Raw genomic sequence first — 27,095 nt, 5'->3', positions numbered from 1 at the left:
AGCGCTCCTTGGCACCATGGTTGCTTGTCTTTGCATTGTCTAGACTGGGATCCTCATGTGGGGGTGATCTGTCAGCTGTAGTGCTTAGTAAGGGCCACCTAACGGGCGAGTGTCCAAGCACCAGGTGTTGTCGTCAGTGTAGACATTTGGTCCTCAAAGTAGCTTGTGAGATAAGCAGTGTCATCCCATTTTAAAAAGGGAGAAAGTGAGGCTTAGAGAGGTGAAGTGACTTGCTGGGGAGACAGCTCATGAATGGTCAGGGAACAGAAGCTATGGTCTGTGAGGACCCACTGCCCCATGAGTCTGTGGCATTTACCCTGAGGGACTGGACCATGGAGGCGAGGGGCCACTGGCATGGACCCTGGAGGTGGGGACATGAGCCCCTTGCCTCCTGGGCATCCTGGTCCTGTCTCTGCAGAGCCTCACATCTCCTTCCCTTCTCAGCATGCCTTGGACTTTAGGGAGAGCAAGGAGGCTGAGCCCCACCCGCTGTGGGAGTACCCCTGCCGCAGCCTCTCCGAGCCACAGCAGATCCTGACCTTTGATTTTCGGCAGCCAGTCCCCCCGCAGTCTGTCCGTGCTGAGGGCTCCATTGAGCTGAGGAGGTGAGTGTTGGCTCCTGAGTGGGAGTGTTGGGGAAGAAAGTATGGGGGCGGGGAATGCCTGCTTTCTGTCTAGCAGTTACTGCCCATGTGGCTAACCACTTGATGGCCTTCCTGTCTCAGCCTTGCCCTTCTTGGTCTAAAGTGGCCCTGAGTGTAGTCCCCACAGCCTCTGGGTAGGAGGTGGTGCCCAAGTGGGGTTTGCTTTTCCCTCTGCATCCCAGGCTCCCTTTGAGCTAACAGCATGTTGGATCACAGCTGCAGAGAAATGTGAATTTGGTTGCTATGGTTACCCATTGGACCATTTTTCTCCTGGGAACTAAAGCAGGTTAGGAATTGGCGAGGGCACTCACTGTGAGGCATGGTCAGGCCCACCCAGCTCCAGCTCCCTTCATGGGAGGAGCTGCTGCCCCCAGAGGAAGAGCCCCCCTGGGTGGAGCCCTGAGCCCAGGGCCCTTTGGGGCCTCTGACGAGAGGAGGCAGACAGAGACCATCGGCCTGCCATCCAGGGTATCAGGGAGGGTTCTTCCAGCATGCGGTGCCAGGGCTGTGCTCTGAGCCTCTGGACCAAGCCTTTCTGTGACCGCAGGCTAAGGAGGCTGGTCCTGTGGCTGACCTGCCCGGCCCCAGGCTTACCCAATACGTGGCCAGGCTGTGAGGAGTGAGGGGGCTTTGGGTTGTGGTTCTTCTTGTTCAGCATTTTACTGAGTGGTTTTTAGTCAGGAGGAGTGTCAAGAGCCTCCTGACTGGGCAGGTGGAAGTGGGGAAGAAGCAGAGGTTTCTGGAAAGCAGAGGGGAGCCATGGCCATGCTCACCATCTCTTGTGGTGCTGTTTCTGTTTGACCAAACATCCCCCTCCCCCAGGCCTGGGAGGAGCCACGGGGCTGTCCTGTGGATGGAATACCACCTGACCCCGGACAGCACCATCAGCACTGGCCTGCTGAAACCCGCAGAGGACAAGGTAGTGCTGTGCACATGGGCCCAGAGTGGCTGACCCTGAGAGCCAGTCCTGTTGGGGGGGCTATTACCACCACTGTGCTCTGGGTGTTCCTGGGACATGGTCAGCCAGATGGGAACCTGGTCTGAGCAGCAGCTTCCCACTGCGAGCTTTTAGCAGGGGAGGCTGGCCAGAGAGGGCTTAGCTGCTGGCCGCCCTCACCACCTTCTGCTTCTCCTGCTGCAGGGATACTGTTGCTGGAACCCACACTGCAAACAGGCCGTGTACTTCTTCAGCACCATGCTGGACCCCAGAGCACCCCTGGGAGGCCCGCAGACAGTCAGCTACACTGTGGAGTTCCAACCCCTCACTGGAGATGTCACCATGGATTTCACACTCTCTGATAGCCTGAGTGATGGGCGTGGACCCTCACTTAAGAAATAAAGTGGCCCGAGAGGCTCTGGGCTCTGAATGGTGTGGCTTTCTGGGAAGGAAGTTGAAGGTGCTTCTCCTTTCAGGCCCCCGCTCAGTTTCTGGATATGGAGACCTCGTCCCTTTTTCATTTTCACACTGCTGGCTCCTCGCTCCAGGCGTGGCAGGCAGCATGGGCTGCTGGCTGAATTTGAAGCCGAGAAGGGGGCAGGGAGCCCACTCTGCAGTGGTTCCGATGTGCTCAGAAAGCTCTAAGGCTTCAGAACCACTTTTCTGGGCCTCATGTGCTGAGGCGGTTGGGCTGCCCGTGGTGGTCGCCAGCCTGGCCTGTGCCCTGGGACTTCTGCCTGGCTCTGGCTAGGAGGGGCATCCAGGGGCCGAGATGCTGACTCATGGCTGGGCTGAGGACTGGGTTCTGGCCCTGTCACTCGATGGGTGATGTCACCAGGCCACATTCCTAAGCATTTGGCTTAAGTGTGCAGCGCCAGCAGGTGACCAAAACCTGACCATGGACACCAGGCTGCTGTTCAGAAGACAGGGAGGAGTCTGTTCCAAAGCAGTTCCTGAGATGCAGATCCAGGAAACCAGCCCCCAGGAGAGGGAGCCAAGAGGTACAACCCTTTCCGTGTGCCCCCCCTCTTTCCTGTACCTCCCACCACCTCAGAAGTCCGGGGCAGATGAGTCCACTGCTTCTCCCCCTGACCCTCAGAATGCCCTTTTGCTGTTTACCACCTGCCCTGGGGTTGGAGTCCGAGCAGGGCCCAGCCCCAGCTTGTCACTCAAATAAGTGGAGAACACCAGCCTTGAGCCTCACAGTTTTATTTTCTCCTTGTGATCCATCCTTCCTTTCAGCACCAGTAAAGGAGAAAAACACCTCTCTTTTCAAAATATTTTATCAGGTGAAAGATTGCTTTTCTTCTAGGGAAGAATCGTCTGGATATATATTTGATAATGTTTTTACCAAAACCTTAGGTGTGCTTACCATATAAAACCCCTAATGTCCCATGAGGATACAATACAGAAAAAAATACAGAAATTAAAAAAGTCTTTTTTTCTTTTTTAAAACAGTATTTCTAAATCTCAGCAAGTTAATACAATAGTTAAAAAGCATCAAGATTAATATTCATACTTAAAACTTAAGGTGGTTTGGACAAATGAAAATGACCATTTCCTTCCCAAGCTGACCCTGCCTCCTGGCTTCTCTGGAGGAGGCCGGGCCCGGGGCAGGTGCAGGAACTTGGTTGGGGATTTGGGTAACCCCTCTGTCTGCCCCTCCCAGGCCAAACACACAGAGTATGAGATCCTGGCAATGTTTCTTTTCTTTCCTTTTTAAAAATTAAAATGGAAAAGTCTGGCTTGTGCACGGCCCCGGGAGCCCACAGGCTTCAAGAAACACTTGGTTGGGTGATGGCGGTCTCGGTACTGAGGCCACATCAGGGAGTTGCTAGGGCAGCTGGGAGGTGGTACACCAGGGCCGGCTGCAGAGGCGACCTGGTTAGGACAGGAAGTGACTGAGGCACAGGGAGGTATGACTTGCCTAAGGCCGCCCTGTGAGAAGAGAGAAGCATGTGCCCCTGCACAGTGGCCCCCATCCAGCTGCCCTGGAAGGGAGGCAGCCCCTCTGAGGGCTGGGCGCCATGAGGTTTCTCTGCTTCAGGAGCCCTAGCCTGTCTCCCCTGCGCTCCTGGGCACACAGCCGAGCTGCAGCCTGGGGTCCTTGGCTCAGGCCCCACCACCTAGGCATTGTGCCTTCCCAATAGGGCCCTGCCTGTCTGTGTGAGTAGATTCCTGGCTGCTCCTGCGAGTGAGGGGCCCTCTGACCCCACAAAGCCTGGCTAAGACTCGGAAAGCCAGGCCCTTGGAGGAGGGGCACAGCAGAGCTCAGGTGGGACTGTTCTCAGTGGTGAGTAGCCCCTCATGGCTCTGGACTCCAGGGGCAGGGCTGGGAAGTATTGAAGCCCTCAGCTCTGCCACTGCCCTGGCCAGGTGGGTTCTGACAAGCCAGTGCCACGGTGGGTATAGCTTGTCCTCTCCCAGCACAGGACCTGACCTCTGGATGGCTGCTTGGACGCCTCTTGGTCCCTCTTGCAGCTCAGTGGGTGACAAGGCACAGTGTCAGCGCACCGACACCAGAGGGTCCTGGGCAAAGCTGGCTTCAAGCTAGGTGGGCACAGGTCAGGGCACTGGGAGGAGGGGAGATAAGTGGGGGTTGGCAAGAACAGTCCCCTGAGCTGGGGGAACTTCACACCTGGAAATGGACACAGCCTTCTCTGTGTGACTGTAGGGAGCGTCCCCAGGTGTTTATAAAGGCAGGTGGGCGGAGGCAGTGCTGCCATGGGGTGATGAGCTGCAGGCCTCACCTATAGGCTTTGCCACGCCTAGTGCCTGGGTGCCTGGGGCTGGCCCTGGGCACCTAGTGGCAGAGTGGGCATCTATGTGCCTGGATGCCAACCAGTACCACTCCTTGCCCTGTGCAAGCAATGGCCCCTGACCTTGCCACCCGTAGCCTGCCCACTGGTGAGGGGGGGACAGGTCGCCCTCTGCACTTTGGCCCCAGGGTCACTTTTGAGGGTGGGTCTCGGGGACAGTTGCAGCCCTACCCAGAGGCAGGCGGACAGTTCCTGAGCTCCTCCAGCATATGGATGGGGCAGTCCCCAGGGAAGGATTGGTCCCAAACCAGAAGGGTGTCTGGAGGAGAGGGGATCAGGCAGAAAGAGATGTTGGTTTTGGCAGAAGAGAAGCTACACATTTATCATTTTCAAAACCAGCAGCGCCCTTTCCACTGTATCCGGGAGCTCCCCTCTCCCTGGAGAAGTGGTGCTCTCTTCTCAACTTCCTGTTTCCACTTAGAGGGGGTCCCAGGCCAGGAGGGGTGCCTGTCTCAGGAAGAGCAGCGTTCTCCCTTGCAGCTTGCAGACCCTCTAAAGTGAAGGGTTGTTTCTGGTGTTGACTCTTTCTGTTTTTCTTTTTAAAATGTAATCGCCCTTGAATGCAAGACCCTGGGAAGAGCCCGGGCTTGTGGTGGCTGGACACAGCCCTCACGGTCCCTGCTCATGAGCCGACCCAGCTGCAGGCTGCGCGCTGGCGGCCCTGTGCCCAGGAATGCTTCTTTGGCTGGTTCTGATTGTGTTTGGAGTTTGGCCTTGGGTGAGGCCTGAGCAAGGGGTCTGTGTGACTATGGTGTGGCACATGGCATGCGGGCAGCGTGCATGCGAGGGTGCAGGCATGCGAGACAACATGACAGCAGACAGAAATAATGAACCCTGGACGAAGCTTGAGAAAAGATACAAAGAGTACAGAAACCCGGTTCTCATACTAACCCACGGGTTACAAACTAGGTTGTGCTGTAGATTTGTAGAAAAATCACGTTTTGAAAGAATGGCACTGGTTGGGTAGCTAGGGCTCCTCGGGCTGACCTGACTCCTGTTCGCAGCTAGTGCCCAGACGTGCAGGGCAGCGCTGGTTGCAGCTCCCCCGGGGATGACCTCGGCTCCCCCAGCCCCTGCCCTCTCCCTGGCACTGCTGCTGGAGGGGACATGGCCAGAAAGGGGCTTTGGCTCAAAGGACTAGCAGAGGCCAGGCTGCTGTGATGACTTGGCTGGTCTACGCCTCCTCATCCCCCGTAGACACCATTAACCGCATGGCCACCGGGAGGTGGTCGGTCAGGCCGGACAGCTGGGTGATGAAACTGAATTCTTCCACCTCCTGGGGTTGGGGGAAGAGAAGCATCCTGATTAGACCCAAAGGACACCATGCAGAGGCAAGGGTGGGGCCTGGGCTGGGACCGGTGGGTCTTCCTAAGGGCAGAGGGGTGGGAAGATCCCGAGGCCCCCACAGGTCTCTTGGACTGGCAGGCCTCACTTTCAGAGGAGAGCTCAGTGCTGTTGAGGGGTACAGGGCTCAGGGTCCCCTATCTATGGGCATGGCCTGGCTGCCCAACCCCAGACTCACAGCCTTCCAGTCCGGGCACAGCCCCTCCTCTGCATACAGCATGTAGTCGATGCGCCTGCCGTTGCCCTTCAGCACATCCTTGCGTCCCTTCTGGCCTGCCCCCGAGTTCTTGCTGGTGGGGAAGGCGAGGTACTCCCGGCGCCCCTCCTCACTCTCCAAGACCCTGCTCATGCAAACAGGAGGCAAGCTGAGCCCCTGCCCCCGCCCCAGGCCCCAAGTCCTGAGTGTGGAGCCAGGTTCTCATCCCGAGAGAAGCAGGTCAGACCGCACCCCTGTGTTTAACAGCTGTCTTCCTTTTGGGCCCCAAAAAGGAGGGAGGGAAACTGAGTCTGAGGCTGCACGTTCCTGACTCAAACTATCCTGGAACGCTCCATGTCTTCCTCGGGCTGGCCAGCACTCGCTTTCTCTCTCTCAGCTGGGAGTTTGGCTGTGGCTACAGCTTGGACCCTGTGCAGCCCAGAGACTGTGCCTGAGTCGGGGACAGAACTGCCTGTCCCCTCTTCAGAATAGGATTCTGCTCTGAGCCAGTAGGGTCCCATTTGGGGGAACTTGGTCTTTACAGTGAACCTCAGGGACCCTTCTCGGGAAGACCTCAGAACCCCATGACTTATTTCAGGTTCAGGGGGTGGTGGGGAGCTAGGAGAGCACCCAGGCCCCATCCCAGGACTGGACTCTAGTGTCAGTCTGTCCCTGAGCAGCTGTGCCAAACCTCAGAGCTTCCATTTCCTCTGATACAAGAATGATGGCTGTGGGCTCCAGGACCAGGGGACCAGGAGTGCCAAGAAAGTAATAACGGGATGTGACTATCATCCTGTTCCTCAGAGGAAGGAAAACCACATGGGTGCTTAAGTGCTAGCCAAGGTTCTACAGGGAGACCAGGGTGCTCGGGTGGGGTGTTAACACCCTGAATTCCGGGTCTCCTGACTCCCTGTCTGCCATCTGTCCTGCCAGGTTTCCTGCAGAGTCTGAGCACCCGTGGGGAGGAGCCTTCATGGGAGACTGTCGCAGAGGCAGCTGCAGGCCGATGTCAGGGGCAGAGTGGCAGCCACTGAATGGGTAGAAGGGGCACCTGGACAGGCACAGCCAGCAAACATGGGTTTCTACAAGGCCGTTACCAGCATTGAGATAAATACACTAATGAATGCAGAACATTGGTACCTCTCAGAAATATAATCCATTACTGTCCTTTGCCTTTGATAATTAATTCCAGCATCAGTGATCTGCGAGTTACTGATAGTCATTTTTTAATCATCAGCTCATAAAAAGATAATTTTCTCGGCATAGGATGATGTTTCAAATTTAGTCTGTAATCTAATTAATTGGCTCAAATTAGCTGCAAGGAGCCATTGCCTTGACTCTGTGCAGTCTCGGGCTGTGAATTATAAATTGGTTCTACCGCTGGCTTCTCAAACGTGTCCTTTATGGAAGTGTCATTGGGTTCAAGAATGAAATTTGGTTGCAATGGAACTGTCTCTACTTTGAAAATAACTGGCTTTCTAGCATGTTAGCTTTGCTTGTATTTTCATTTGCCTGATTGGTGGCGAACAGTCTCTGGGCTCCCTGGAGCAGGTGTCACCCCCAGGGCTCTTTGGCAGCCGTCAGCCTTGCCCTGGAAAATTCTGGTCCCTTATCCTGTGCCTGGCAGGGCCCCAAGGCAGGCTCCCAAGGCAGACAGGGGTTGGGATTGGACTGGCTCTTGTAGAGCGAGCCAGGCTGCAGGAGTGGGAAACACTGCCTCAGGACCCCAGGCCTACTTTGGGGCTTCTCCGTAAGGCCGGTCCCTCCGGCAAGAATGCCTCCAGGGCCTCCCCCCACCCCAGCTCTGTCCCTGAGGCTCTCATGGGCTTCCTTCTCTCTCTGCCCTGATTATAGCCATCTCCCCACAGTGAGTCAGGGCGCACCTGGCCCCACCACAGCGGGGTGCTTACTTTTGTAGGTTGTCAGGGGAGCTCACATCCTCATCGTTGATGCCATCCTGGTCCAGCATGGTACCTGGGGATGAGGGGTGAGAGCAGTCACTGCAGGTAGGACCCAGCCAGCCTCCAGGAGGCATCTGCCAGCCTGGGTGTCCCAAATCCCCCAGCACCGGGGTCTTGGGAGCAAGTCCTGGAGGTCCCTCTAGGAAGCACGTGGGGAGCCCAGGCTTGGTGCAGTGTCAGGTCTCAGCATGGTGGGCTCAGAACCTGGTAGTGCCCCTCCCTGGCCCAGTTCCCCTCTACCCACATCGCCTGCCCCCAGCGCCAGCTCACCAATTGCCCATGGCTTCTCCTCGCCAGGCCCCAGGCGGCAGGGGTCCTTGTAGCGTGTAAACAGGGAGTGCTGCTGCTCCAGCTTGTCGTCTGCAGGGAGGGAGAGAGGCAGGCTCAGAGAGGGAGGTGACCCACCCTGCGTTCCAGTTTGTCCTGCTAACTCATGAAGCTAGAGGGCCTTTCTGAGACCCGGGAGAGGAAGGACAGGTCACTGAGTGGGCCCGACTGGATGGAACCCCTCCTGACAGCCTCTTCCTATATGTGCTGGCTCCCCACCCTCACTCAGATCTGAGGAGCACCCAGCATTTGAAGCTGGCATCAGGCATGTGACAAATGAGGGGCCACTGGGCTGCAGTAGAGGGGATGTGTTACATGGTGGGTGCCTTTCTTCCCACAAACCTTTGAGTTGCCACCCTGGGGATGCCTTCCTGGTCGTGAAGAAACAGCTGTCAGCAGGTGAAGGCACCGCCCTGTGCACCCTGAGGGTTAGGGCCATGCTGCTCACCCATCCTCTGTTTCTGCTGGGGCTGTGGCTAGAGTGGAAGGAGCCCGGGAGCCCAGGCTTGGGGGAAGCTCAGAGCTCCCCCCAAGGAGGTCCCTGGGATGAGCATGCTCATCAGATTCACAGATCAGATATTTAAATCAATTGTTTGAAATTTCACCCATGATGAACTTGGAGTCTAATGGTTTAAGGCATGATTTGTAGGGTTCAATTCCCAGTCCCACCACTTCACTGGGGGTGTGACCTTGGACTAGTTACTCCGCCTCCCGAGGTCTCAGCTTCCTCTTCCATACCATATGGGTAAATACAGCGCCCACTCTTGGGGTTGTTATGAGACTTAACTGGCACAGGTGGCCCATGACCAATCATTAGAATTGTGCCTGGTGCAAAGTAAGGGCTGAATAAAGACCTGATGAGTGTGTTAGCTGACTCGTCCTCAGTCTGAATTTCAGAGGCACCAAGCCTTCCCTTCACAGGTTCGTTTTTAGGGTATCTTGTCTCCAGCAAGGAGGCTTCTGAGCTTTCTAGGCAGAGTGTGGGTGCTTCTCATTCCAGGATTTCTAGGGGGCAGAGAAATCGTCGTCTTGCTGACATCCCACCCACATGCTCACAAGGAGCAGGAAGTACTTCGAGCTGCCTAACTGTGTTGCTAGCTGTGACTGGAACCCCCACCCTCCCCCAGGAGCCAACCTGAATGGGGAGGAACCCAGCCTCACCGGAGGAGCAGTTGTCAAAGTTCAAATCTCCACAGACGATGTCAAACGCCACCAGCTCCTCGGGGTTGGCTGTGCTGGACGAGGAGGTAGATTTTCGGAAATCAGCCAGCCATTCCAGAAGCATGTCCAGCTGCTCGCACCGGATGGCGCTGTCTTCTGCGGAGCAGAACCACAGAGACCCGATGATGAAGCTGCAGCCAGGCCCCAGCCAGGCCCTGGGGAAAGATCCTCCACCCCCAGATAAGTGCGGGCCGCCAGACCCTACCTTCCGGGGCGTGCAGGTGTGTACAGGTGATGTACCCGACGATTCTTTGGTCCTGAGGTGTGCTTCCCACCTGCACCTGTGGAGTAGGAGGTGAGGTGTCGGTGGGGAAGTCTAAGTAGTCATTGCTCTAAGCACAAAGGGACACTGACAACACCCCCCCCCCCCCCACCACCACCAGGTGAGATCCTTACAGGCCAGCTCTGTTGGCTTCTGGCTAGACTTGGGCCCAGGTAGGAATAGCACATGCCCTGTTTCCAGAATCTCCTGGTTTAGTGCATGAGGCAGATGCATAAAGAAATGGCAGCCTACAGCATGGTGAGTGCCACCTGGCCATTCATGTAGGCTTTACAGGACAAGTGCAGAAATATTCCCAAATTTCCAATCCAAACCCCTGCCTTCCGCTGGTGACCAGAGTGTGCTGGCCTCACAGTTCCCTGTTCACTCCTGTCTGGTGCCTCTATCCTCCTTCCCTTGGTCAAACCCTAGGCCTGATCACACCCTGCAGCCCATCCTTCTGAAGTCTAAGGTGGCTGTCTCGCAGATTTGGCTCAGCCGCAAAGCTGACACCCAGAGGCCTCGAGTCCTGCTTTCTGCTCTCTCTCCCCAGTCTGCCCTCGGCTTCGTGAGAAGTCACGTCATCTGCTCTTAGTCCCCCAATCTGGGTGATAGTGGTGGCTTGTGTCTCTGTGGCACCTGTGTCACAGGCTGGTCCTAGATGCCCCATGGCCTCCATCCCAAATCCAGTCCTCCTTCCACTGCGGCTCCACTCTCCCCAGACCTCAGTCCACGCCTCCTGTTCACCCCCTTCATGAGATGGAGTACCCAGGGGAGGAGTAGGGCCGGCGGCACCTCCCCGACTCTGTGCCCAACCACAGAGGACCCTGGCAGGCTGTCTCCACAGGTTGGTGTAATGATAACAAGCATCTCAATGTACATCACAAACAACTCGAAATGGCCCCCGTGGTGACCTGATGCAAGCCTGAGCCCTTGTTAGGAGCTGTGGAGAGAGGTGAGGGGCAGCCACCCAGCCTGCTGTCTCTCCCAGGCCCTCCCCGCAGCTCAGCTGGTCGAGGCTAAAACGGGTGAGTCCCTCCCAGGCACGTTCCCCAGGACCATCTGTGGGCACCTTTGCCTAGAGGCCTCTGGTTGACTCAGCCTCTTCCTCTCTGGCTTTCCTCTTGCCTGAGCTTCTGTCTTCCCCAAAGTTCACCCATCCATTCTTGATCGGGTTTTCAATGATGACGAGACCCTGGACCCTAGAAACTGTCCCAGGAAGGTGACGTAGAGGCCAGGTCTACAGGTCGTGCAGCAGCAGGGTGGGTGCACCTGGCATCCACCAAGAACAGCCCTGCCCATCCTGCAGCTCAGAGTGGCCTGAACGTGCCGCTCCCACTGCCACGTCACGGTCCTCTACTCTGAGAGCCTCCAAGGCTGCCATCTCTGCTGTCAAAGTCAGGTTGGCATTAATCTCCATGTGGACTTAGGTGTCATCACACACCCTGAGCTTTCTGCAGCTCCTCATCCCCTTTCCCAGCCAGATGGAGACACATCTTTTCCCAGCGCCCTCGGGGGATACATGTCTGGTTATTTGATAATGGGCCATACGGCCTGGATTTGGAGCTTTTTATAAACTCATGTTCAACGGTCACTTCTTGCCTGTATTCCAGACTCAAGCCTCGGTCTAAAATTCCCTGCACTTTTGAAACAGCTCAAGAAATCCCATGCCACTGATGTGTCCTGTTGGAAAAACACAATCCAGTTTTAAAGCCATGATGCCCCATGTGAGGCCACACGGTGGCGCTCTCGCCCCTGTGTTCCTTGGGCAATGCCTGCCTGTTCCCTCTTCAATAATAACACTCCTGCTGTGAGCACCCCTGCTTAGTGCTTCTACATCTGTGAGGATTATACTAAAATTATACCATAATTGGCCAGGGCACGAGGCGCTGATGGCTGAGGCCAGTTCAAATCAGTTTGCTGCCCGCTCCCAATTTCTCCTTGAGCTCTGCACTGCTTCCTGAGCTCCTGGTGACAGGCTTTTTGCCGGCTTAGAGCGCCATCCCCTCACTCCTTCAGCACTTAGTGCATCTGCCTGTGCTGAGTCCTGGGCAGGGACAGGACAGGTGCAGAGAGGCACCACTCAGCCCTGTTACTGAAGAGACACAGGCCAAGGCCACCTGCCTCTCCCTCAGCCCTTCCACCAGGCACCTCACTCAGCTCCTCACCCCTTTCCCGCTCGGTCAGCCTGTGAGCGCGCCGAGATCCACTGGATTATGTGCCGGGACTTATTGATTTCTGGCTCGAGTCCTCAGGAGCTGCAGAGGCTTGTGTTTCTCTTGCAAAAACAAACAATCACACTGAGAGGTTGTGCCTCTTAATTCTGGTGGGCACAGACTGTCAATAGAGAGGGGCCCAGAGTCGGGCTCTCTCATTGGCGAGGCCAAAGCGAGTCCAGTCCCTTCCTTCTCAGGCCCTCACAGCAGCAGGAAAGCATTTCCCTCAAGGATCGGCAGTGCCACAGGGTCCATCAGGAGGGCAGGGTGGACAGGGGAGCCCCACCAATGAAGGGAGCACTGGCTCCATGCACAGCCAGGGCAGCGTTTTCCCAGCCCTGGACCCCTTCCTGGGCCCGCGTGTCTTCTGAAACCCCATTTGTTTCATTTCTCTACACAGGAAAAACAGGCTCACTCTTGGCAACAGCGATGAGCTGGGTCAGCTGTGTGCTGGGCACAGCCGGCTCCCTTCCCCTCTGAAGGGGACTGTCTAATGGGAGAGACAGGTGACAAGACTGCTGGGGACAAATGCTGAGGAACCCATGATGGGAAGATGGCTTATGTGGACGCCAGTTGGGAAAGCTCCACAGAGATGGTGAGGCCAAACTGGGCGGGACCATGACAAGGAGAGCCGGGCTGGAGCGGAGCCAGGTGAGGGCAGAGGGCCCAGGGAAGGCTGAGCTTTTCCCCAAGGCAGGGGGCGAGGGGTACCAGGAGTCAGACTGGGGCAGGAGGAGGATGGGTGGAAGGGGGAGGATAGGGCAGCTGGAGACATGGGCGCGGCGGTCCAGAGGTATCTGGGAAGTGAAATGAGTTGTCTGCATGGATTGGATGGGCCCAGGGCACAGAGAGGAGTCAAGGTGGGGCCTTTTGGCTGAAGGATGGTGGGACCTGGGAGAGAGTGGGACCAGGGAGATGATGAGTTCTCTTCAGGAGTAAATGGGACCGTGTCCAGGGGCAGCCAGACACTGAGCTGGGGGCTTAGGGGAGAGATCTGGGCTTATACAGACCTGAGACCCCTCGGCAAGTGGAAATGGAGGCCGTGGAGTGGCTTTCCTGAGGCAGGTGTGGGGGCTGGCCGTGGTGACCACTTGGGAATGAAGAGCCCTGGTCAAGTGGGGTCACCCTGTGGTGGGGGCTGCTTGAGCTGAGAGCTGGGCAGAATCAGCAGGCCTGGTGCTGCCAGATCTGCCCCGGTCGGGGAAGAAGTTGCAAACTGGGATTTATGTGAAATGTCTTAATTTTTAAATGTTGGCCAAGACAAGAAATGTTTTAATGGTGTGAACCAAATTAAACATGTCTATAGACCAGTTTTAGACCCAGGAGGGAGAGGGAGCATTGACAGTTAACGGAGGGGCAGGCAACAGGAGCCTAGAAGGAAAGCCCGCAGTGGAGGGGCTGTCTCCAGGACTGATGGCCCTGGTGGGCTTGGTGGTTGAGGTGCCAGACCAAGGAGGGAGATGAGGAGGGGATGTATGGGCCGGGGGCAGGGTCGAGGGGTTCCCTGGCCTCTGAACCACCTGTGGTAGGGTGGTGTGTGGGAAAGGGTGTGCTCCCCCTTACCCTGACATGTCCTCTCCTTCCCCAGAAAGCCACTGAGATGAAAATACATCCATGGAACTGAACATTGATGAACCATCTGCCACAATGGGAAAGTCGGCTCTCCTGTCAGAGGAGTGCATTCAATTTCAGCATCTCAGGCTGTGAATAGAGGGCCGAGGACTCTGACTCTGGGCCTGCTGAGCCACACGAGAGCCACAGAACACGTGGAGGGGTGCCTGGGCCCTGGGTGCTGGCCCTGGCTCCAGCCGTCTCCATGCAGACAGTCAGCCTGGGCCTCTCTCCCGACAGGTGCTTGGCTGACACAGCACTTTCCTGGACAGGCAGAGCACAGTCAGAGCTGAGGCCTGGGCGTGACAGCCTCCTACCTGCGCTTCCACATTAGCCACACTGGGTCCCCCTGCCTGCCCTCATGGACTCCCTTCGATGGGGAACTGAGAAGTCTTGAGGGAAATGGACAGAACCCAGACTCACAGCAGCTGCTGCCTTTGGGGCAGAAAGCCCTGCTCTGTATCTGCTGGCCAAGCAACGCTTCAGAAAACCCGGGAAGCACCAAGCGCGGCTTTTGGATAGAGAACAAGAAGTCGACACTCTGAGTGCGTCAGGCTCAGGAGAAGATAATGCATAATGACCAAATTACCATGGTCTAAAATCTCCGCCGATTGCATCCAAATTAGCAGGAATAATTATGATTCACTTTAATTAGTGACTATGGAAGCGAAGCCTTGGGCTGGTGGGCAGAGCCTGGTGTGACAGCCAGGGGGGAGAGGGTGTCCCGGCCAATGAGGCTGGTGTGGTAATGGGCCCAGGACCTGCAACCATTGGTTTTTGCTGGTCTCCCATCTTGTGAATGTCTGCTTTGTTACAGACAGTAGCCTCCCCCCCCCCCCCCCCATCCCGTCATTGGCTGGCCACGTTCACCTCCAGCACCAAGAGAACCTCCAGGCCTCACCACTCACTCCCACCCTGTGAGTGGGCTCCACATTGCCCCCACTTTACAGATGGGGAAATGGTGGCTCAGAGATCACTGTCATACCGGAGCCTTGGCTGTTGTCCCCACATCCTTCCCTTGTCCCTGAGTTGGGGGCCCTCTGGTTCAGCTCCATGAATGAACTCGTCTGCCCATAGACCTCCCACAGCGTGAGGACCCCCGGGCTGCAGCCCACCTCCCACATGGCTCTGGGACCAGCTGGCGCGTGCCCAGGCCTCCTACCTTGAGAAACAGCGCTCCCTTCGAGGCCAGGCTGTCGACGCCCTTCCCGTTGGTGTAACAGCGATAGACTGCGTCCATGATGGGGTAACGGCTGGCAAAGAAGAGGCCGCTGTTGAAACACTTGAAGCAACAGTGGGCTTCGCAGCAGCGGCGGCAGCAGCAGCAGCCTTGGCAGCCGTAGACCCCGACATCAGACAGGATGTACTCGAAGTAGCCATGCAGCTGGTTTTTCAACTTGGTGGCCGCCCGCTTGTCAAACACCTCTTGCAGACACAGGAAGTCCAGGTTGGCGGGGAAGAAGGCCGAGATCTCGTGGTCAAAGGCCTCGTCCGGGTGCCGCCTTTTGCGCGCAGCTACCTTCTTCACCACCGAGGCCTTGTGCGGGGCCTTGCTGTAGGTGGCACCTGGCTCCCCACTGCCGCCGCTGTCCAGCCCGGCGCGCGCCTTCACCAGGGACTCCTTGGAAGCAGAGCGGCTGCCCAGGCTCCCCGAGTCCCCATCCCGCCGACTGTGGTTGGGCGTCTGGCCCAGTGGGCCCCCGCCAGCCCCATTCCTGGCCTGGCCCCCAGTGGCAGGGTCGTCAGCCTCGGGGTGCTGGCCTCCCTCATCGCCACTGATGCGCACGACGCAGGCATTCTCAAGGCTACTGCAGTCGATTGGGTCTCCAGAAGCCGGGCCATTGGCAGCCTCGTCACTGGGGTGACGCCCACTGTTGCCCTTGTAGTCCACAGAGGCAGTCCTCTTAATGCTCCCGGGGACAGCCCGGGCCATGCCATCGCCCTGGGGTGACACCAGGCTGCTGAAGCTGGCCGCGCTGATGGAGGTATTGGTGGGCGAATCGATATAGATTTTTATCTGGGGCCGACTGGCCCCGTTGCGGATTCGGTGCCCGATCTCTTTGGCCCGTACTTGGGTTTTATAAACGTTGTTGTGCCTGGCCAGTGACTCGGGGAGGAGGCAGACGTTGGCTGTGGCAAAGCAGAAGCTTTTGCCAGGACCCGTCCCCTTCCATTCACGGAGTAGGGCTGCCCCGCCAGCCGGGCCCTTGTCCTCCAGCCGGGAGTAGACGTAGGGCCGGCGGGCACACTGCAGGGGGCACCAGAAGAGGAACCCAAGACACGCAAAGGGCAGCGAGGTGACCAGGAAGCCCAGGTAGATGGGCATGAAGAGCACAATGCAGAGCAGCTGGTTCTTCTGACAGGGCGCAGGCGTGAACAAGGCCAGGAGCTGGTCCAGCAGCCAGTAGCATGGGAAGATGAGGCACCAGGACACGGCGTGCAGGGCAGACAGACAGCTGTTGGGAAAGGGGGTCGTGTACAAAACCATCGCAGCTCACTGGGCGCCGCGGCCGGCCCTACTACATGGTGTCCGTGGCAACGCAGGCACGCTCCTGGGCGGGGTGGGTGAGTGGGGGACAGCAGGAGGAGGGGTCACGTCCTGGTGAGATGTGGCTTGGGATGGTTGGTGGCGAGTGTTGGCCAGCCGGTCATGGTTCACCTCAGTGGGCCATGCTAGGCCACCAAGGCCTGCTGGAGAGCCTGCAGCACAGAGAGAAGAGGGCTTTTATTAGCTTTTAGGGGAGCAGATTGGGTGCTGGGGCTGTTGTCCCTGTTTACCCCATTCCTGCTTCCTCTGGCACGAGAAGGACTGTTCCCAGGACCAGATGGGAGCTAGCTGCTTTGCGGGGTGTCTGGGGCTGGGAGCTGTCCCGGCACACTTCTTTGGCCTGTGTGTGTTAGGTTTTCTTGGAGTAAACAGTTTGGTGATGTGACTGTCCCTGGCTGACCATTTCAATCTTATAACCTAATTGCTTGAAATCTGGCCCAGGATTTCAGAGGAGCACAGCTTTGTGGGTGCTGAGGAGGCAGGTTGGGGATCCTAGAGGGTATCTGGACCTGACACTGGCCCAGAGCAGCTGGGGTGAGCCTGGGAGGGGCCTCATCGAGTGTCCACCAGGTCAGAACGAAGAGGGAACAAACCACAGAGAAAAGCGGCTAGACTCCTGGGGTGCAGGGCTTTGTGGCTGGCAGGGCCCCCGAGGGGAGGCTCCCCACAACCAGGCTCTCACTGTACTCAGCCTACAGCATCAGACCACTTCTGCATTTCACTCCCACTGACCCCCAGCAAAAGTCCCCACCTGGCGGGGGTCCAGGCCCAGCCTGGACTCCACTAACATCCAGAATGGTCAGAGTTACCAGGTTACAAGGGACCCTGATGGTCCCTGCAACTTTGGAGAAGCCCCCTGGGGCCTTGAGGGTCTGGCCCAAGCTTCTCCTTTAAGCTCCCAAGATACAGCTCCTGGGCCCAGTGGAGGCCAAAGCTGCTGGAGTGAGTCTACCCTGGTCCCTGTCTCAGAGCAGACTCGGGCTCTGCCCGGGCGAGGTCACCAGGTGCATTTATTGTGCTGAATGTGAAATCTATGCAGACAAGAATGTGGGGTGTTTACCCAGCCTCTGGAGACCCATAGCGATGAGGCTGTGGTGACGCTTGTAGGAGCATAACCCAGAGTTTTCATCACCAGATCAGCTGGGGGGTTGTGTCCTGTCTTACCAGCCCAGCCCCACTTCTGCCCTAGAGGTGGGGTCAGTCCATGTTGCCACCCATCCTGGCTTTCCCAGGCGGGCTTGTCTGCCCCGAGGGGCACTGTCACATTGTGTGAGGACTCGAGCTTGGCTGAGCCCTGGCTGTGAGGACAGTTCTGGAGGAAGGATCTGGGAGGAGGAGAGGGTCTGTTCTGTCTCTGCCACATCACCCTGTAAGCAAACTGGCCCGTGGTCCTCAGGTTAGAGGTGAATGTGGCCTCGCTTGTAAAAGGCTTCCTGAGTGAAGTCCCTTCTGTTCTCCGTGGGGCTCGTCCCCAGCACTGGCTGATCAGGGTTGGTGTTTGGTTTTAGCTGGGACAGGACTGTGTGTGTGTGTGTGTGTGTGTGTGTGTGTGTGTGTGTGTCTCTCCCTATGCAGCTGTCCTGTGTCCTCACTCCTGCTCTGGCCCTAGAAACCTTCTGGGCAGGTTCTTCCCAGCCCTGTCTGTAGTGACAGTGAGTGGCCAGGCCTGATCTTCCTGCCTTCCCTGGGCTGGTCATCAGAATGTTTGTGGTCCCCACTCAGGTATCGTTGGGTTAGGTGGCCCAGGGAACCAACAGGTATGCTGGCCACCATGGTAGCCCTCTAAGATGTGGCAGATCCGAGCATCCCAGCCCTTCCCGCCTCCATCCTAACCTTCGCGGCTGCCCTGGGTCCTCTGCCCAGAGCCCCTCCTCTGCTGCCCTTCAGCAGTGCCCTGGCTAGAAGGAGCTGCCCACCTGCCCTTCTCCCACCGGCAGCCCCTGCATGTACTCCAGGAGCTGCTGACGCAGTCGAACAAAAGGGCTTGCCACCAATGGAGCTGGTTTCTAAAGCTCTGTGGTTATTTTGTCTCAGTGAAATGAAAGGAGGGCAAACAAACAACAGCACATTAATTAGTCTGATCTATACTTTCCCCATGAAAGAGGAGAGTGAGAGTTAAATACTGGAGGCTGGCAACCTCTCTGTGAGCCCTGGAGTCCTCGCAGGGGTGGCAGGGCAGGATGCGGGCCCACAGGCATCCAGCCTGCACCCCTGTCTGGGCCCTTTCCCTTGCCTGTGCTCTTGGCCTGGTGGGACACTGTGGGTGGCCCAGCCCAGGCTCCGTCTCCGGGAGAACACCTTCCTCTCCTCCGTGCTTTGGTTCTCTGCGTGCCTGTCCTGTGGCTGCACCTTTGCCAAGTGAAGTCCACCATGGGTATCTGATGGGGCTGACAGATCCCGCGGAGGCCATGTGTGCTGAGCTGTCACAGCTCGCCCACACAGGCTGGGTTCTTTCAGATTCCTTTTTTAAAGCCGACAGTGACCCCTAGGTTTATCCCTTACGAATCCTGGTGTGTGGCTTCCAGGGTTGCTCGGGATGCCCTCAGCCCCAACACTACAGTCTCAGTACTGGGCTGGGTCCCAGTGGTGGTGATGGTGTGTGTGTGTGTGGGGGGGGGGGGGAGCGCTATACAGTGCTCAACAGAGGGCAACCTCTCTGTCCTACAACTGGAAACCCCAGACTCACCCCTTATCCCTCATCCCTGCTCCATTGCTGCACACTCAGCTTGGGCTCCAGGTTCAGGCTGACCTGAAGGAAATCCTGGCACGGGAGTCAGGCTTGCTGAGCCCCTGTCTTGTCATCTATGACACAAGGGTGGCGATCCCTGTCTCCCAGGGCTATCAAGCGATCATGAGGATGAAAGCTGGACAGGCCACTAAATGGCTGGCCCTGTTTCCTTCCCCACTCCCCAGCCCTTGTTGCACCTCCTTGGCCTCTCCTCCCCTGAGGCTGGCCCGTGCGCCCTGTTTGCTCTCCAGCCTGTGGATTCAGTAGTTTGAAGGCGGTACTAGATGGTCTGTGCACTGGTCTGGGGGGAGCCTGAGCCCACCCGCTGAACTCCCAGGCCCCTGACTGACCCAAAGGGCCTTCAGGTCCTCAGAGATGCTGTCCACCATGTTTAGGTTGGAGCCCCTGACCTTTGCTAACTTGTTCCACTCCGTGCAGCAAGGACGGACACAGAGAGAGGAGAGCACCATAGTTTGCAGGTTGACCAGGTGGAAGGGGAACTGGCTGAGGGAGGTTTGGGAGCCCAGATGACCCTAAATCTAGTAGGGAGAGGAAAAGTGCTTGGTTTAGGACATGGGCAGGGCCCGGGAGGTCACAGGCCCAACCACTCTGGAGCAGGCATGGGGCATCGACAGCAAGCAGTTCCACACTGCAGTTGCTCCTGTGGGGCTACTGATGACCTATAGTGACCTGTCAGCACTGAGACACCTTGTTGCTAACCTGTGGCCTGCAGCCACCACAGAGTGGGATGGGGGGTTGTGGACTGTTCAGAGGGCTCCAGGGCCCAGCAGCCAGTAGCAATGGGAAAGAAGCTGCTCTGGCATCCCCTGGGGAGGGCATCCTCAGGAAAGGGACCTGTTTGGGTGTTGATGGAGGGAGGGTGGGTCCCCAACAGCCTTTGTGGGCAAGCTGCAGTGGACAGGACCTCTACTCCTAGCCAAGTATCACTGGCACCAAGACAGCATTCCTTTTCCCATCTTCCTGGGAGATGGGCCTGGCATGCATGCTGGTGCATAGACCTGCTGCAGAGGCTAAAGGGTCCTGGGTGGGTGCCGACTTGAATTTGAATGTCTTTTGCAGTGGAAAGTGAGCAAGCCCTCAGTTCTGCTGGTGGAGGCAAGCCCCGGCCCCTCTGACGAAGCCCGCATCATCTTTTGGGATCTCTGAGCCTTGGAGAACTTCTGGGAAGTTGATGAGGGTCGGGAGCTTCCTCATGTGAGGCTAGGATGGGGCCTGTCCCTCCTTCATGCCCCTTCCATCTGGTCCTCACGGAGCCTTCCATCGAGCATCAGGGCTGGGAGTCCTGAAGCACTTCCCATCCTCTTTGTATCCACAGGCTCAGGTCTAGCAGGAGCTGGGCCAAGCCTGAGGTTTCCGCAGGAAAGGCTGAGAGGATTGCTCCAATCCAATTACTAGAATGTGCTCACATCGGCTGGCTGCCCCGAGATGGGGCCAGCCCATTTCTGCCTGGATGCCTGCAGGGGAGGGGTTGGCATGGCAACGTGAGCTCTGAGCTGCTGAAACTTGAAGTCAACTGGTAGCTGGGAGGACAGAAAGAACGACCGAGAGGAGCCTTTCTGAGTGACGGGCGTCAGACAAATCCAGGTTAGTCCCCGAAAGCCACATCCCAGAAGCAGAACTGGGTCTGGGGGTCTGGCATGGCATGTGTGCCATAGTGGGATTCCCACCGACACAGCTGTGCCTGTAAATGCCTATCACTCATCTAGAGCCAAAGCACCTGCCTCCCCTTCCTTATAGCCCTCCCTCGCCTCCCTACCCCTCCTATGCACGGTCCCACTGTCCCTCTAATCAGGCACGTGTCTGTTTGCACATCAGGACATCCCCCTACCTGCCACACCCCCCCCCTCCCCCCAGCCTGGGAGCTTCCAGTGGAGTCTCAGGCACCAACACAGGCCCAAGTCCTAGCCTGCTCCACCTCTCTGGTTGTGGCAGACCCACTTTTGTCAGCCCCACTCCAATCCAAGGAGAGGGCAGTGAGCTACGCCAGGCCAATCGGCACCACAGCCCCTTGACCTCAAGCTGAATAGTCCTATGACCCAAGCTCTCCATAGAACTCTTATTGGACCCCTCAGCATTTTCTCTGAGATGGAAGCACTAAAAACCTGAAGCTTCTGGAGCCTTCCTTGAGAGGGAAAAGCATTAGGGCTGGAAGGAGAGAAGCCAAGCCATGGTGACATCTTTGAACTCCAATTTCCCTGTGCCTGACGCCAACACAACTCCTAGACTTTCTAGTTAACAAGTCAACAAATTACCCTTTTATTTGCTCTAGTCACTTTGAGTTGCTTTTCTGTCACTTACCACCAAAGGGATCCTGTCTACGAGCTCATGTCTAACACTCAGTTCTTATCAGTTCTACTCCTGTGAAAACCTCCTGTGGCACAACCTGGCCTGCCCACAGGACAAAGAGGGCCCCCTCCTGCGTCCTGGAAGGCCCTTCAACACCTGGTGTCCTGGTTTGTGCTCCGTGAGCATCGTTCCGGAGACAGCAGTGCAGCCATTCTGAACACTAAATCAGGTGTCAGATGTGCCGGGGTCAGGTCCCTGAATATTGGACACACTCTTTTCTTTAAAAAAAAAAAAATATAAAAATATATAAATATATATAAATTTTTTTTATTGATTTTTTACAGAGAGGAAGGGAGAGGGATAGAGAGTTAGAAACATCGATGAGAGAGAAACATCGATCAGCTGCCTCCTGCACACGCCCTACTGGGGATGTGCCCGCAACCCAGGTACATGCCCTTGACCAGAATCGAACCTGGGACCCTTCAGTCTGCAGGCCGACGCCCTATCCACTGAGCCAAACTCGTTAGGGCTGGACACACTCTTTTTAAAAAAAATATATTTTATTGATTTTTTTACAGAGAGGAAGGGAGAGGGATAGAGAGTTAGAAACATCGATCAGCTGACTCCTGCACACCCCCTACTGGGGATTTGCCTGCAACCAAGGTACATGCCCTTGACTGGAATCAAACCTGGGACCCTTGAGTCAGCAGGCTGACTCTCTATCCACTGAGCCAAACCGGTCAGGGCTGGACACACTCTTAACTAGCCCTCTGAGCCGTGGTGTCCTCATCTCATAAGCATGCGTAAGAACACTGTCTCAGGGCAGTTAGGGACGATGCATGTGCTGCGCTTAGCATAGTGCCTACCACAGCTCTAGTAATATTTTTATTACTAGTCTGGCTGCAAAGGCCCCCAAGATACAGCTGGAGCCTTCATGTTTCCTCCTCATATGGTCATTTGCTTGACAAAGAGGGTACCCTGCTATCCCAGTTGAGGGGCAAGGGGTGTGCAGGGCATATTGGGGACTCCATCTTTGGTAGAACTGTCTGTTGTGGGCTGCTTGTGCAAGCCCAAGTCCCAGGCCTCCACAGAAGCCAGGTGCAGGCAAAGGGGCTATAAAATTTTCAGAGAAACTTTCCATGGGAGCTATTAATGCATCATGTGGTTTCTGAGAATAGGAACAGGCTGCGCGCAGCTCCGTGCACTCCTTCAGTCAGCCAGCCTGCCTCGGCATTTCCATGTCAGAACTCAGAAAGCAGATTAAGCTGATTCTTGCGTGACTGGAAAGCAAATCTCAAGCCAGGTTGGAGGCATATGTGCGAGGGATGCCGGAACCAACCTAACGTTGAAAATAGCAGCACCCCTGGGTTTAGGACCTTGTGCTGCAGTGACATGGGGCGGCTGCCTCAGAGTATGGGCTCCATCACAGGAGGGAGCTGAGCTTGAAGATCTGACCACCCTACCCTCTACTGCTTGCCATTCCGGAATCACCTGTTGGTGACTGAAAAGGGGGCCATTAAGGACGGGCTGGATGGTGGCTGGCACGTGAGTCCATACCTGAGCCATTTGGAGCAGCATCTCTCCTTCCCATGGACCCTTGCACTATACTCAGGAGCCTGTCTGCAGCCAGATCTGTCGGTTGAGAGTCTGCCGGAAGCTGAAGCCCATAGGGCTCCCACCAGCCCTGTGCTCTCAGGGAGGCTGAGCCCTAGTGGGGAAACGGGGTGGTGCCTCCTCCATGGTGAAAATCAGGTTTGAGATCACTGTTCCCAGGGTCTTCTCCATATGAGCACTGACAAGGCAGCTCCAGGGCAGGACTGGGGCTGGCAGTGCAACCACCGGAGAGGAGGCTTCAACATCCCTAAGTGAGGCTCAAACCAGGAGGCCACATGCCAACAGCTGGGCATCTAGGTGGGCGTGGCCTCTGGCCTCAGGTGGTCTGAGACCCCCAGGTGCTGGGGTCTGCGCCTGAACTGAGCCTCACCAAGAGCCCTAAGCAGGGGATCCTGGAACTCCCCCCACAGGTCACGTCCCCTCCTCAGGTGAGCTCTGTGGTATATGCTGCATGGCTGATGAGTGCCAGCCCCCAGCGTGTCCCAGCCAGCCAGTGCCACCTCCTCCCTCAGGGAGACCTCCTCAGGGATGGAGACCAGGAGGAATCTTGCTTCTCGGGGTGAGGCCTCTGTTCCAGCCACGTCCCCGCTTCCCTGACATGAGGGCTGATGTTAATGGTTCATGAGCTGAACAAGGCTTGGAACATACTTTGCCAAAGAAGAAATGACAACATACTTTCTGTGGGAGTAGAACTTTAAATACAAGTCCACACAAATGGTATGACTGTTGCAGACCCGGTGTTCAGCTGTGTTTCAAGCTCAGTGTTTCCTCCCGGAATGGATTGGCCGGCTGAGTGGTGTGTAGGCATTTCAAGGCACCAGAGAACACAGATGAAGACAACAAACCTTCCTAAAACAGAACAGACTTGCTACATTCTTCTGAAGGGAATCATTTCACAGTCAGCCTTACATTTTCTCTGCAAAGAACATTTTAACAAACTGAGTCCTCCAGGAGGATTTATGCAGAGATTAAAAAGCAAATCCGTGCAAATCCTATATAATAAAAGGCTAATGTGCAAATTGTCCCCTTGACTGGGAGTTCAACCGGGAGTTCGACCAGGGTTCAGGGCTGGCCACAGCCCCTCCTCCCGGCCGGCCCCACCCCCAGTTGGCCTCCGCCACCCCGATCAGAGTGGACCGGCCGGACCCCACCCATGCACAAATTCGTGCAGCAGGCCTCTAGTGAGTAAATAAAATCAGATGATGGCATCTCACCAACCCTCGCTGCAACGCTGGGTGGCTGGGCTGAGGGCCAGATTTCTGGGCTGAGACTGGATCTCACTCCCCACTGAGAGCTAAGGCCCTTGTCCTTGGACCTTTTAGAGATCTTGGACCCTGGGCCACCTCTATACTGAGGTCCTTCCCTCTGCATAGGGTACAACAGGAGCCCTTGGCTCTGAGAGAACCTGCCAGAAGACCACCTCCCCTTAAGAAAGGATGCTCCAGCTCAGGCCAAACCTGCTTGCTTGGGGAGGCCTCCAACCTGCCTTTGGGCAAGGTCCTGCACCAGAATGTATAACTGGAAAAGATTGGAGGCTGATGGAGTCTGCTGCCTACAGGGGTGAGACTTAGAGCCTCGTCTGCATAAGACTGTGAATTAGTCATGTGTCCGTCAGTGGGGGAGAGATCCTGGGTCGAGTACCCCAAGTTCCATCTAATTTCTGCCACCCAACCTGCTTCTAAGGGCCTTCTGAGGCTCTGGGTTCCAATTTAGCCCTGCCCCCCTGGTAGTGGTAGGCTTGTCAATACCTGCTCTTGGCTGTTGAATCCTACTCTGAAAAGGGTGATAAGATCTCTTGGCTCTAGTTATGGAGTTTATGTGTCCCCAAATTGCTGATATAGACATGCTAATGAAGACAGCAACGCCTCTTCATTCAGGAGTGATTACTTTAAAAGGATAAGCACGCTTTGCCTTTGTGAAGTTCTGGGGAGCCTTGTCCTTTCTTGTTCACATCTGCCTCCAAGCCTTGGACAGGATGCTTTCCCCACTTTCCCTGGTCCCTAGAGCAGCTGACGTCTGCTTTCAGGCAGGAGGCAGGAGTCAGGATTCCACTTCCTGGTCCCCTTGTGGTTGGGTAGATCATGTGACAGCTCTGACCAGTGAGCTGTGAGTAGAAGTGGTATGGGTTACTGCTGGGCCTGCGTATTGAACAGCAGGTGTGAGACCTTCCAGAGCTCCCCTCTGCCACATGCATCCGCAGTGTTTGAGGTGTGGCTGCTCTGTCAGCCTGGCCCCAGGTTGAGGAGGCCCGGAGCAGGACCCCAGCTAAGCCCCGTGCAGTTAGAGAGAAGAAAACCTGTGATGATAAGCCACAGCAGAACCTGTCCTATCCTGACCCACAGAGGAAGGCTTCCGATTTGGCATTTGATCAGCCCATTTACCAAAAACAAGCCTTCCCTGATGGACAGCTCTCTGTTTCCCAGGATCACCCTTCAGATCCAACCCTCTTTGAGAAAGATCTTTCATTGTTAAATGGTAATAATGAGGTTCCTCTGCCTTGAATCCAGACCAGGTGGGAGGCTCTCTCCTTCCAACTCCTCAATGTGTGGACTGAGAAGTCAGCTCCTGCTTTGTGCCCATGGTCCTCGGGACCATGAGGCATCAGGGGAACTAAGCCTTAATCTTTTAATTTTTAGTGGAAACTGTTTCTGCCGTGGCTGATGATATAGGTAGCAAAGTAAACCTGTAAACATGGGGAAGTAAATCCATTAGAAACTTCTGCCAGAGATCTGTGTATGGGCTTGGCCACAGGGGCTAAGCAGGGCCTGCAAGGCTGGACTGAGGTGGACTGTATCTTGAGATGGAGCCAACAGCCCATGCCTGATAGTCTGGGGTCAGCCCTGGGAGGCGGGGCGTGGTCAGACACAGCCGGATCTTCTGGCTGACAGGTGCATGCCAGGGCTGGCGAGGGGAAGGGCCAGGCAGCAGCTGGTAGGCTGGGAGGCAGGGGGTGCTCAGGGTACATCTCTTATGAGACAGATGCAACACTGAGATTGCAAGGGGTATTTCACAGCGAGGGCCAGGAATCTCTGGGGGCAGGGCCTTTGCTTTCTAGGCGTGCATATTTGAGTGTGGGGGGTCCTCTTAGAGCAAGGGTGAGGAACCTTTTTTCTGCCAAGGGCCATTTGGGTATTTATAACATCATTTGCAGGCCAAACAAAATTATTAACTTAAAAATTAGCCTGCTATGTTTGGTCAACCATTTAATTAATTGATCCCTAATGTCTTGGCAGGGCCAGACCAAATGATTTTGCAGGTCTTATATGGATGTTCCCCACCCCTGTCCTAGGGTATGGAGACAGGGAAGTGGTAGGCGGTGGGTGAAGCCAGTAGTGAGCAAGGGAAGGAGGTCTCAGAGAGCTGAGAAAGGGCACTAGGGAGGCGGAGTCACTCAGGGAGTCCTGACCACTAGATCCCAGACTGCAGGCCAGGAAGAGACTGGGGGTGGGACGGGGGGAGTAGCTGTGGGAAATAGGCCTGAGAGGAGGATCTGACACACTGACATAGTTTATCCCTAGTTGGGTTTGTTTAACTTAAATGCTTAAAATGTCTGCTTAGCATCTCACCTGCACCATACAGACCCAGCTAGCCTCAAGCAGGCCATGGGCTCAGAGCCACAGCGGGCTATAGCTCAGAGTCTAGCAGGCCAGCTGGGCCTGAGTCTTGTGCTCTGGGAGGGCCGAGTGACCCTCTGGCTGGCTGGGGGTCTTGGCAGCCACCCAGCTTGAGGCTACCTGCATCACCCCCACTGCTAGGCAGAAGGTGGACAGGGTGTCCGGTAAAGTTTTGGAAAGAAAATTAACAGAACAGAGGTCAGCATCAATGAGAAACCAGTCTGTTCAGTTTCAACCAGATTTGCTTTAAGAAATAGGCCCAACAGGAGGCTTAAGCTGCTTGATTCTTATCCGTCTCTCCTCCTCCTTGTTCCCTTCTTGCACTTGAGACTGCTCCTTCTCAGCGCCCCTCGTCCCCTCTTCCCCTGCACACCCTTTAGGAGCTGGACCTTCCCTTGCGTCTTCTCTCTTTTCTCTGTTGACCCCTTTTGAGTCACCTGTTTTCAGATGACAGCCAGCCCAGGTGTCTCTCCTAATCTCTGACCTCATGAGTTTGATGGACAGCTCTTCATCTCCCCCTAAAAATTCATTCTTCTTCTCCCACTTCTCCAACACCTGCTCTGTCTCCTGAGCAGTCCTCCATACCCTGCCTCCTCTCACCAGCCCACTGTTCTACCTCCCTAACCCCTTGTCTCCATTCCCAGGTCCTGCCACGCCCAGGCCCAGCCTCACCCTCCCACCTAGATACTGCAACAGCCACCATCTGGTCTCCCTGAGCTGGCCTACCCCCGTGGCCCACCTGGAAGCTG

At 56.2% G+C, this 27,095-nt stretch overlaps 2 protein-coding genes across 7 annotated transcripts in view; one reads left to right on the top strand and one right to left on the bottom strand.

Moving 5' to 3' along the window:
- The window catches only part of PRMT7 (protein arginine methyltransferase 7), a 37,801-nt gene extending 35,790 nt beyond the window's left edge, over nucleotides 1-2,011 (top strand). For 4 of the 5 annotated variants that reach the window (XM_036346561.1, XM_036346560.1, XM_036346557.1 and 1 more), the window contains 3 exons: nucleotides 445-605; nucleotides 1,467-1,563; nucleotides 1,786-2,011. In XM_036346561.1, coding sequence (XP_036202454.1) covers nucleotides 445-605; nucleotides 1,467-1,563; nucleotides 1,786-1,983 — 456 coding nt within the window. In that variant the 3' untranslated portion in view covers nucleotides 1,984-2,011. The remainder of the gene's footprint in view (nucleotides 1-444; nucleotides 606-1,466; nucleotides 1,564-1,785) is intronic. The other variant, XM_036346559.1, reaches the window with a different exon arrangement.
- Nucleotides 2,012-2,774: 763 nt separating this feature from the next.
- Nucleotides 2,775-27,095, bottom strand: part of SMPD3 (sphingomyelin phosphodiesterase 3) — a 77,431-nt gene continuing 53,110 nt past the window's right edge. Inside the window, exons 3-9 of one of the 2 annotated variants that reach the window (XM_036346562.1) lie at nucleotides 14,698-16,235; nucleotides 9,655-9,730; nucleotides 9,390-9,545; nucleotides 8,172-8,261; nucleotides 7,851-7,914; nucleotides 5,923-6,085; nucleotides 2,775-5,676 (exon numbers count right to left, since the gene is read on the bottom strand). In XM_036346562.1, coding sequence (XP_036202455.1) covers nucleotides 5,575-5,676; nucleotides 5,923-6,085; nucleotides 7,851-7,914; nucleotides 8,172-8,261; nucleotides 9,390-9,545; nucleotides 9,655-9,730; nucleotides 14,698-16,023 — 1,977 coding nt within the window. In that variant the 5' untranslated portion in view covers nucleotides 16,024-16,235 and the 3' untranslated portion in view covers nucleotides 2,775-5,574. The remainder of the gene's footprint in view (nucleotides 5,677-5,922; nucleotides 6,086-7,850; nucleotides 7,915-8,171; nucleotides 8,262-9,389; nucleotides 9,546-9,654; nucleotides 9,731-14,697; nucleotides 16,236-27,095) is intronic. The other variant, XM_036346563.1, reaches the window with a different exon arrangement.

Source organism: Myotis myotis, unplaced genomic scaffold, assembly GCF_014108235.1.
Source record: "Myotis myotis isolate mMyoMyo1 unplaced genomic scaffold, mMyoMyo1.p scaffold_m19_p_19, whole genome shotgun sequence".
NCBI classification, from domain to species: Eukaryota; Metazoa; Chordata; class Mammalia; order Chiroptera; family Vespertilionidae; genus Myotis; species Myotis myotis.
This window is presented reverse-complemented; position numbering and strand designations above follow the sequence as displayed.